Source organism: Monodelphis domestica, chromosome X (genome assembly GCF_027887165.1).
Source record: "Monodelphis domestica isolate mMonDom1 chromosome X, mMonDom1.pri, whole genome shotgun sequence".
Classification (NCBI taxonomy): domain Eukaryota; kingdom Metazoa; phylum Chordata; class Mammalia; order Didelphimorphia; family Didelphidae; genus Monodelphis; species Monodelphis domestica.
In genome coordinates this window covers 74,029,077-74,040,296 of record NC_077235.1, presented here as the reverse complement: position 1 = coordinate 74,040,296, position 11,220 = coordinate 74,029,077, and the positions used below count along the sequence as shown (strand labels likewise).

The window sequence follows — 11,220 nt, the reverse complement described above, 5'->3', positions numbered from 1 at the left end:
AATTGGGGTCAAATGACTTGCCCAAAGTTGCCTGGCTAGGAAGTGTCTGAGGCCAGATTTGAACCCAGATACTTCCCACTCCAGGCCTGGCTATCCATCCACTGAGCCACTTAGCTGCCAGTATTTATTGTTCTTTAAAATTTGATGGGGGGGGGGGGGGAGGCGGGGAACACCACTAGGTGGCTCAGTGGTTTGGGAGCTAGACCTAGAGATGGGAGGTCTTAAGTTCGTATCCGGCCTCAGATATTTCCAAGCTGTGTGACTCTGGGCAAGTCACTTAACTCCCATTACCTAGCCCTTAGTGCTATTCCGCCTTAGAACCAATACACAGTTACAGAAATGGGTATTGAGTGATAGTACATATATAATTCAATGGAATTGCTTGTCAGCTCTGGGAAGCAGAAGAGGGAGAGGGCGGGGGAAATGAATCATGTAACCACGGGAAAACACTTTAAAATTTTTTAATAGAACCAATACATGGCACTGATTCTAAGACAGAAGGTAAGGGTTTAAAATGTTTTAAAATTTGACAGGATTCTTCTATACATCCATAAGAAATCAGAGTGCTTCCCCCAACCCCCTTTTGGTATCTCCTTTACATTCAGTTCTAATTTCTTTTCTGAGATTGGATTATTTAAGATCTCTGGTATTCTGTTAGTTTGAACATATTATATATGTATTTTCTCATTCAGCAAAGAAGCCACAACTCCTGATCGAAACAGCATGAATTACAAATCAGATGACATTAAGTCTCTGAAATCCTGGAAAGACATCCCCATCTCCAGATTATGATAGACTGACTCCATATTTATAAAGTAGTAGTAATAGTAGTAGTACTACTCCTACTAATAAAATCTGGGTGGTCCCCTGGGATATGTTGGAATTAATGGAACCAAAAACTAGACACTTTTTTATAGCAAAATCAATATATTTTTAACACTTGTAACAAACATCTGTCAATACAGAAGAAAACATTCCCTTAAATTGGCATTGGAACCAACATGGCAAACAGCAGAACTGTTCAGGCATTGGGCCAGGGAGATAACACACACAGAGGAGAACGTGGTCACGTCCCAAGAAGGGGCAGAAGAGTAGCCCCCCCCCCCAGATAACCAGACCCACCCCCACCTGGTTAAAGAGAGGACAGCACTGGCACAGATCGACTTAGCATTAACACAGGTTCTAAGGGATGGAGCTGAAAGCCCTGGAACCAAAAATTAAGTACCCTTTTTTGCAGCAAAATCACTGCATTTTCCACACTTGTAGCAGACCGCTGGGGAAGGAACTCCCCTAGACCTCTGTCAATACAGAAGAGAACTTTTTTCCCATCCCCTAAATCTGCACTGGAACCAACAAGGCGAACCATTGGGTGACTGGAACCAACAAGGCGAACCATTGGGTGACTGGGACACATACCACTCATGGGAGAGGTCACAATCCAAGAAGGGGCTCTTGGCCAACCCCACAAAACAGACAAGCACCCCCACCCCCACCTGGCTAAAGACCGGTCGGTCATCTGTGGACTTTGGCATTAATCAATCAGTCTTTGGTGGCTGTAGGGTTGGTAGCACAGGTCCCAAGTGCCCGGGTTCAAAGGCTTGGAACCAGTAGAATGCAACGTTCACCGAATACCTTGTGGTCGTCTGCATGGGGAAAGTTCCCAAATGGTGTCCAGTGTCTGTGTCCATGACCACAAACGTTAGTTATTGCTCTGTGGGGAGAGCAACTGAAGAGAACAAACATCAATCCCAAAACGATGGAGCACAATACTGCAACGGATCCTTTTTGCAAGCGAGGTACACCCACTGGCCTTGCTCCCAGAAATGGTAATGTGGCACAAGGAGCAGAGACCACCCTCCCCCCGGAGGCCTTTACTCAGCTTTTTCCTGGTACTCTTTGGTGGTCATCTGGTAATCAGCGGGAGTAATGCACAACAGAGAGGGATTGCTGCCCAGATACTCCAGTAAATCTCCGAAATGACCCATCAGCATTTGGACATTCTTATCATCTAGAGAAGTGGAGGACACCATGGATCCCAACTTGGTGAACAGGCGCAGCAGGTGGCTACCCCCATACACCTGGGTCATCTGGGTTCTGGGGTAGCGGGCCAGGATCTCAGCATACTGGGGTCTCTCGAACTTGTAGAGCATCTGGGTGCCCAGGACCAACTCGAAGTACTCTTTGATCACTGCCACGAGGCCGCAGACAGCATGCTTCTTGTCTGTGGACCAGGCCTCTGGATGGAAGGTGGCGTACTCGCTCAGGATGACACTGATGGTCTTCCTGGCGGGCAGGGTAAAGAGCTTTTTCTGGAGGGTCACCATCTCCCAATCTCGCATAAGCAGGGGCGTCAGGGTACTGGGCAGCTGGACCTGGACTTTCCTGCCCAGGGATTCTTTCTCGGCCTCCCCACTAGCTTCCTTTTCTCTCGATGCCCTGCCTCTCCTCCCTCGAGAGCGCGCCCTACCTCTCTGGAAGTTGGATCCCCCAGGGGCGCCCTGAAAGATGGTGTTTTCGCCCAAGGGACAAAGGTTGCCCTCTGCGGGGGGGATGAGGGGCCTGGTGATCTCTTGCTGTCTCCTCTCGGCAGCCATCTGGAGGAGGACGTAGGCATATCGGTCCTCCTGCAAGTAGGCGATGGAATAGCGGAGAACATTGCCCTCCGGGAGCCACTCATAGAACCAGCCGTGGGGGGCAACTGGGCAGAGCGGCTCGCTGGTGAATACCTGGGGGACGACGGGCATGGGCGCCAGGATGTTGCTGCCGATGCCCCCCCTTCCCAGGGACGGGAACTGGCTGAAGCCGCCCCTCCCGAAGCTCGCCAGGGCTAGGGCCCTACCTCGGCCACGTCTAGAATTTGGCCAGACCGAGGGGTCACGTGCAGCCGGCTGGCTCAGCTCCAGCAGCGGCGGCCAGACGTTGGCGATGGGATAGGTCCCGATCCCGTCCCAGGCCGGCCGGATCTGGGTCTCGGGAGGGTAGCGGACCAGGTACTTGACTTGCTTGTCCTCCATGGTCACCCAGATACACTGGGCCAAGCGCATCTTGGGGCCTTGGAAAGTCAGCACCGTCTCCCCCTCTTGGACAACGGGCAGGAACTTGCCGGGCTTACCCTTGGGCTCAAAAGAGGCCATGGCGCACCTCCTCAGGCAGCTCCTGCCTTCTCCGATCTCCCACGGCCGGCTCCCCGGCTGCAGAACTCCCGACCACGATACTGCCTCCTTCCCCCTGCGCCCGCAGAATGGTGAGGGTGTGGCCACGGGTGAGGGGTATAAATACTCGCCTCACCGGAACAAAGTAGCAAATGGAGTCTGCCCAGCAAGACTTGTGGGGTGGGGGAGGGCACTGCCTTAACCGCCAAAGGGCTGCGGGGCGGGAGAGTCACCTGATCTTCACTTCCTGATGGCCTTCTCCAACGGCTTCCGCCCCTCCCCGAGCCTCAGTTTCCCTCCCTTCAAAATGGAGGACGCTGCGGCAATCCTGGTCAGAGCCCACGAGGGTAGAATTTTCAAACGCGGGTGGGCTCCAACTGTGTTGGGGCTAAGGGGGCTTGGGAGAGTCCGGGTGAGCATCCACTCGGCAAATGTGAGCAAGCATTGCACCACCAGGCCTGGGTGGATCCAGGTGGGGGCAGGGCGGGGATAGCAGGCTCCAGAGAGCCCCCAAAACAGTCGATTCCTTTAGCGTGGGATGCGGCTTCATCCCTTTTTGAAGTCCTTTTCCAATGGGTGGGCCTCAGGCACAGGAGCCCAGGTCTGTATGTACTTTTGCTTGAGGCCTTGTTTTCCCCCCAAGAAAACAGGAGGGGCAATAAAGTTGACTTTTCCAGACCAAGGACACTTGAACAAAATGTACATTGTATAATGATGGCCCAATGCTGGCTTGCCAGCGCACTTAAACACGATGGCGGGTGGGGATGGGCATGCCCGGATTTCTTTTTAACCCTTACCATCTGTCTTGGGATCAATTCTAAGACAGAAGAACAGTAAGGGCTACACTAGAGGGTCAGCGTGGGGCCCCATTTGAACCCAGGCTGCACTTTTGGACAAAGGTTCTACCCCATCTCGTTTGGGCCCCAGAGTCCTTGTGAGTCACCTCAATCCCACCCCCGAATGGGGGGGGGGAGTCCTGGTATTGGGGAAAAGGCCACTGTGGAGAAGACTCGGGATGGCGGCCCAGGGCAGTTACTGGGAAAGGGGCCTCCTGGGTAACTAGCAGTGGCCTTGCCATGCCCTTCTTTGAAGGTTCCAGGAATGGTTCTGTTACCACCCCGGGGGTTCTGCCTGGAAAAGTCAAAGATGAATTTTGGAATGAACAAGGCACTGGAGTACCTTTTTTAGCCGGCCATCAGCTTTATAGATTTCAAATTGTACTGCACATTACCCAGGGTAGTTAAGTCTTAGTTTTATTCAATCCATTGAGTAGACTTTGGGGACCTCTAAGAGCACTTTCTACTTTTGATCTCTGACCTTTAGCCCCTGGAGGCTGATACAGCAGCCAAACACCCCGTTTTATTTGGAGCCAAAGGGCCTCAATTCAGAATTCTAGGCCATGATACTTCCCAGCTCTGTGTCCCTACAGAAGCCCCTTTCCATCTCTGGACCTCAGTCACATTGTCTGTAAAACAAGGAGGGTTATGATGGATGGTGGTCGCTAAGGTCCAGTGCAGGTGGCAACCCTGGGATAAGGGAACTCTCCTCTGGGCTTCCTTGGATTCCTTGAAGTCCCAGCAAAAATTGGGCCTTCTAGGAACCCTCTTAATTCCGCTGCCTTCCCTTCTGTCAAAATTGCCCAACATATCCCACATATTGTTTGTTTCCATATCATCTCCCCATTAGACTGCTGCGGTTAGGAGCAAACTAGGGGAAATGAAGGCATCTGGTTTCATCCCTCTAGGTTGAAGAGTCTCTTTGTAAATGAGCTAAAATCAACTTTCCCTGCAACCCAAAAGGTCACTCAAGTTTCTGGGTTGGGCTGAATTGGGTATACCCAATATTGGACCCCTATCGTGCAATCATTTTTCAGTCATGTCCTACTCTTCATGAACCCATTTGGGGTTTTCTAGGCAGAAATACTGAAGTACTTTGCCATTTCCTTCTCCAGCTCATTCTCCAGATGAGGAAACTGAAGCAAACAGGGTGAAGTGACTTGCCCAGGGTCACACAGTTTGTCATTTCCTTCTCCAGCTAAGGAAGTGTCTGAAACTGAATTTGAACTCAGGTCCTCCTGACTCCAGAGCTGGCACTCTATCCACTGTACTCCCAGCTGTCCTTTCAGGCCCCCTTTGGTCATAATATTAGTTACCCTAAAATGAGGCTTACTGTCAAGAGGTGCCAACCTAAAATATCAATAAAAGAAAAACGCAGAAAAGCAGAAATGCAGACAACTAACACAATTTATTTATTATTTCCATTCTTTACACAAAAGACTCTTTGACATGCATTATTATGTTGAGGAGGAGATTTAGAGAGAGTTTCTTCATATGCAGGGTACAATAGATATTTCAATATTTCCATTAAAAATATATGTAAATATACTTTCATTCCACTTAGACTATTCTCTTTTCTCTTGCCAGGCTGATCTAGTTAGAGAGAGCTTTCTGTTCCGCTTCTACAATCCATTTCAGCCAGCTGACAGTCTGGCAAGAAGAACACATTATGGTATTGAAAATACTTAAAGGCTCTCAACTAATACTAAGCATTTGGGGATGTGTGGTGAAACAGCACCACCCACCCCCCAAGTCCCCAACTCTCTTGACGTGCCCAGCATGCTCTATAAGAAGGAAAAGGAAGGGACTTTAAGAGGCTTCCTCTCACTAAAGATGCTTCAAAAGAGGGTTACCAAAATTATATCTTCTGCAAGAATTCAGTGGCCCATCGTTTAATCTTTTTTCTCCTCCAAGAAGCAATGCAAGCAGAGCCTATCGAATCCCATTAAGAATGCTGGGTGTCTAATCCCCAACCTTCGAAGGGACTGGATTGGAGAAAGAAAAAAAAATCCAGAGACCTTTCCACAAAAACTATACAATTCTGAGTCTGCATAAAGCAGCCCCTTACCAAGGTGACTTGACTAGTCCTTGATTTAAGAATCCACCCATTTTGGGCTTCAAGTGACTTTCATCTAGAAAGAGTCATGCATTTGGAACCTCCCTTTTCCAAAAAAAAATTCCCTGTGCCCAAGAATCTAAGCAAGTTCCCAGCATTACCAAGAATCCCAAATACTCGTCCCTTATCCCGGGACCTTAGACGACAAAGCTCTTTGCCTGAATACCCCTAGAATGATCCATTCCATTTAGGTTTTGCACGAATACATTTCTTAAAGTTTTAAACAGTACACAGTACACTGGTACACTGATAGAAACTACTTTTGCAGACGATTTCTAACACCGTACAGATAGCACCAAGTGTATGTCCAATTATACGGAAACTAAGCTGTAAACATAAAGACATGCACAGTTTTATATCTTGCGTGAAATGGACTTGAAAGCCAATGGTGATTAGTCAGAGTGGAGGAGGAACATCAAGATTGGGTATTTAACATTTCCTAAAGAGACGGGCTTGCACAGTAACACGGGAACAGGGAATAGGGTGCTCTTCACAAAGGGGTCACGGGACAATACTACTCAAAACCATAACGGCAGGCCCACCGAGCGATCTCTCCTGACATAAGGCATTCTGGAAGACAATGCAATAATGCTGAGCTCTAGTCCTCTGTGGCCTGCATTTTCAAAGCAATTCAAGATATTCGGGTTATAAATGAAATAACACATTAAATATTTTCCCAAAAAACATCAAACACTCTTGGACAATCATTTGAAGCTGATGAGCGGGATGATCTCAGTGTTAATACCAGTCTCGTGCAGATCGGTTGTTTGTCAACACTGTTGTTGCCCCTCTGCTGGAAAAGAGGGGTATTCTTCCTTGGCGCCATTCATTTATCGCTGCTGGAGATTGGGAAGGAAAGCAAAATGAAAACACGCCATTAAAATGAGGCAAGCTCCTGTGACTGAGTATCTGAACTAAATATCTTGGGATATAAGATTCTAAACTGCCTGTTTGCTAAATGAGAGGGAACATTCCTCAAAAGCCTCGCTGCAACATTATTCTAGGGTTAGTGGAGAGACATATTGGGATGGCCGCTCTGGAGGTGGCAAAGTCACGATAAAAAAAAAAAACGATTCCCAGCCAGATTACAAGATTCAGCAAATTAAGAAGCTCCTGCAAAGCCAACTGTTTGGCTTGTTGTTGTTCAGTCACTCTTCCTGTCCTCGTCAGAGGTTTTCTTTTCTTTTTGTTCTTTTTTTAAGGATATTTTTAATGTCTCTATTTTTTAAAAAATATTTTATTTTCCCATTTACACGCTGTAACAATTTCCAACATATGTTTTCCAAAAGTATAAGAACCAAATTGTCTTCCTTTCCACTCCCCAAAACGGGAAGCAATTTGATCTGGGTTAGACGTGTATTATCAGATAAAACAGACTTCCATATTGGTCATTGTTGTAAGACAATACTCATAAAACCCAAACCATTTGAGATTTTCTTGGCAGAGATCCTGGAGTGGTTTGCCATTTCCTTCTCGAGGTCATTTTCCAGATGAGGAAACTGAGGCAAACAGGGTGAAGTGGCTGGCCCAGGGTCACACAGCTAGGAAGCATCTCAGGGCAAATTTGAACTTGGGCAAAGGAGTCCTCCTGACTCTAGGCCCTGTGCCACCTATATTATTTGGCTAAGGAAGATGATTAAAAAACTGGAGCTGGGAGTGGGACACACCACGGGCTTAATGATGGGCAAGCTGTTGGGCCAAGGACTGAAAACACATTCATGAGAAGAATCTCCCCAAGAGGAGCCCCTCAGAGATATGGGGAGAAGTGAAAATTGATGCTTCACTGTGTGGAAGCTTTGCCCCTCCTACCTCCTAACCCTGGACTTGCACAAATGAGTCTGTCTTACCCAGTTGCCTTTGAATGGTCTCCCTTTCGAGTCAGGAAGAACCTTCGCCCGGCTGTTCAGTGGCAGGGTGGACTGAGCCTGCAGTGCCTCCAAACGCTGGGTCAGAGCCCGTTTCTGCTGAATAGCCAGGCTCAGCAAAGATTTTAAGGTCTTCTTTTCCTCCTCTGCAGCAGCAAGCTGTTGCTGTATTTCACCAAGCTGTAAAACATACTCATCGCATCTGGAAAACAAGGGGGGAAAGCAACTCAGCACCTCCCACAGACCTTTACCTAAACATCTGAGTCTCCCTTCCGGCACGGCTCTCCAAGCAGGCAGTCACACAGTCAGCCCATTTATCTTCAAGAGCCAAATGGGTCACCCATGGGCCAGCAGCTACCATGCTGTTTCCTTGACACGAGGAAACTTTCCTTGTAAAGAACTCAGTTTTCCCCTCGTAACAGTGCCCCTTGCCATCCCTTCCATGTAGTTCTTCTCAATTCAGAGAAGGCGGGAAAAGAATCAATCCCTCCATCAAAAATGCTCTCATCTTAAGGCAAACTTCCCAGTCAGTAAAGGAATTCATAGCAGCTCCTATCTCCATGATGCTTTAAAGTTTGCAAAATTCTTTTCTCACAAACCCAAGTTAGCTCATCAATAACTGTTGCCTCCATCTTGCAAATGAAGCAAGCCTCACAAAAGGAATGTGACTCATCTAAGATCTCTCATCTAGTGAGCATGAGCCAGGGTGCCAACGTGGGGGATCCTCAGCCCACTGCTCCATGCTACAGCGATCTGCCTGAAAATATCAGCAAATTCAGTCAGACATGGGCTTGGTTCTAAGAAAGTTCCTAGGTGGGAGACATAATTTGACACCTACCCTATCTGAGCAGACCCCTGCCCATTCCAAATTAATTCTTTGATCCCTACGTTAATTTCCAATCAGTAGATTCCATAGGGGTAGTGGTCATTTCTCTTGGCTCAGTAGACATGAATATATGTGGGGGTTACAGAGACAATGCCTCCACAGTCTGGAAAATCGGTGTACGTTTTTGGCCCCCTCTTCACACCAGGGGAGTCGACTTTTCTTTCTTTTTCTTTCATGGGGTGTTTATTGTGTATGTTTATGGTAATAAAAGATAAACTGTGTTGGTGTTATACAATCCTATACATAGATTTTATGCATTTCTGAGTTTTTAAACTTCTTCTGTGTCATCTACTGTTCTTTGCATGTTGTCATGCAGCACAAATGAAATTACCTGCTGGCAAACACTGCCCGGAGGGAGGAAAAAGTAGCAGCATCTTCCTTCAGAACTTTCAATTCGTGCCTTAATTTACTCATTGTTTCTGACACAACAGACTTCTCATCCTCATACTTGCGCTTCATATTGGAAAGGGCACCTTCGGCAGCCTAGGAGAGGACGAAAGAGCGAGAGTCGACTGGCAAGTTGGATGACATTTGATTTCCCCCCACCCCTACCTACCCCACTCAGTGCTAGGACATTCCCTCTCCTATGATTTCCAATTTATCCTTTGTCTAGCTTGTGTGTGCTAAGTTGTTTGCATGTTGGGTCCTCCAGGTACGTGGGTACCTGGAGGGCAAGGACAAGATACTGGCTTTTCTTGATACCTCTAGAGCTTAGCACAGTGCCTGGCACTGTAGTGAATGCTTAAGCAATATCAATGCTTATCGACTTGACTTGGCCAACCGAGTGAACCAACTTCTCCATGTACTTTACATCATGGTAGTTACTTACTGTTAAGTCACTAATGTTAACCCAAGCTAGAAGATTAGCCTACCTCGGAGGCTAGTCCACAAGTTAGCTAAATTCTCATCACTATGGGCCTTGGGTATGACAAGTAATAACTTGCACACAGGCCCTGAAGGGTATCTGTTCACTTTGTTGGAGGAACAATATTAAGGCAGTAGAAACTGGAATAAGTAAACCATTCCTTATGTCTTTCCAAGTTAATGATGAATTATTTTAACTTTTAAAAAGAAAAAGAAAAAATATCATCTTTTGGATGTTGTACATCCAGTTGCCTAGTTTTCCCAACCTGACAAAAAGTCATCTTTAAGGCCTTAAATTCATAGATTGTCTCTTTCTGCCTGTGCTCTAGTCGGTCAAGCTTCATGCCAAATGTGATGTGTTGTCTGTGTGGTATCCAAAGTGCCCAGGATTATCACTTGCCATCTAAATGGAAAGAATTCATACAATAGTTTACCTGCTTGTTGGCCTTCAAGACAGTCCTCAGCGTTGCTATTTGCTCTCGTTGGGTGTTCAACAAAGACTTCAATTTCATTATTTCATCAACAAGGGCGTTTTTATCCTTCAACTCGGTTGACATGGCTTCTAGGGACTTGTTGCGCAGTGATATCGCCAGGGCCGTCTGGAGTTGCTTCACTTGGCTTCCAATGATGGAAATCTGGTTGGAAAGGCTCTCGGGTTCCTTGTCATACTCCTCTCCATCGGACTCACAAGGAGAATCACTAACAGATTGGTTGCTGCTGCCACTCTTCACAGTGCTCGTCTCAGGGCTGAACAAGACCTTCACAAAGAGATCGTTGGACTGGCTTCTGCACCTCCGCAAGCTGGTTGTGACATCATTAGCGTGTCTCTTGCATGTATGCACAGGAGCCCCTTGGCCGTCTTTAAAGCCATCCAGTAGCCCACGATCAGGTAACAGGTTGTTGCAGACACAGACTCGGCGATACATGTTGGCTAGGTCTTCGGTGATAACCTGCAGCTCCTCCTGGGCCAGGCTCAGCTTGCTCTGAAATTCTGATGACCGTTTCCTCGAAGCCTGAAGCTCGTTCTCGAGATTCGTAATGATTTCTTGCTTCTGCTTACCTGATTTGGCCCAGAATCTTATCTTCTCCGTTAAGTTCTGAGACTCTTCCTGCCAGGCTTCTGTGTCCTGCTTATACTTGGCTTCAAAGTCCTGATATTTCTGATTCAGCTCCTGAAGTTCGTTCTTCAGCCTGGCGACTTGTGAACAGTTGGAAGCAGCACATCTGTGTTCTACGCCGGAGGCATCGCTCTTCTCTCCGTCTTTACCAAAGAGCAAACTCAGCTCATTGCTACCATACCTTTTGTTTAAAGCCTGTATTTGCTCAAGAAGGTAGTTATTTTGAGCTTGCTGTTTGGACAGTGCATCCTTCGTACTATCCAGCTGTGTCTGCAACTCTTTTATACTACTTATTAGCGATGTCTTTTCATGATCGACCTGTAGGTACAAAGCGAGGAATTAGAGTATACTAGAATTAAGGTTTCGTCTAATCTGGGCCTTGA

The 11,220-nt window shown here is 47.2% G+C and overlaps 1 protein-coding gene across 6 annotated transcripts in view; it reads right to left on the bottom strand.

Moving 5' to 3' along the window:
- Nucleotides 1-5,377: 5,377 nt before the first annotated feature.
- LOC100029725 (protein bicaudal D homolog 2-like) overlaps nt 5,378-11,220 on the bottom strand; it is a 38,761-nt gene continuing 32,918 nt past the window's right edge. For all 6 annotated transcript variants that reach the window (XM_056809224.1, XM_016426629.2, XM_007507059.2 and 3 more), the window contains 4 exons: nt 10,154-11,155; nt 9,187-9,338; nt 7,952-8,171; nt 5,378-6,943 (listed from right to left, as the gene is read on the bottom strand). In XM_056809224.1, the coding sequence (XP_056665202.1) occupies nt 6,935-6,943; nt 7,952-8,171; nt 9,187-9,338; nt 10,154-11,155 (1,383 nt within the window). In that variant the 3' untranslated portion in view covers nt 5,378-6,934. The remainder of the gene's footprint in view (nt 6,944-7,951; nt 8,172-9,186; nt 9,339-10,153; nt 11,156-11,220) is intronic.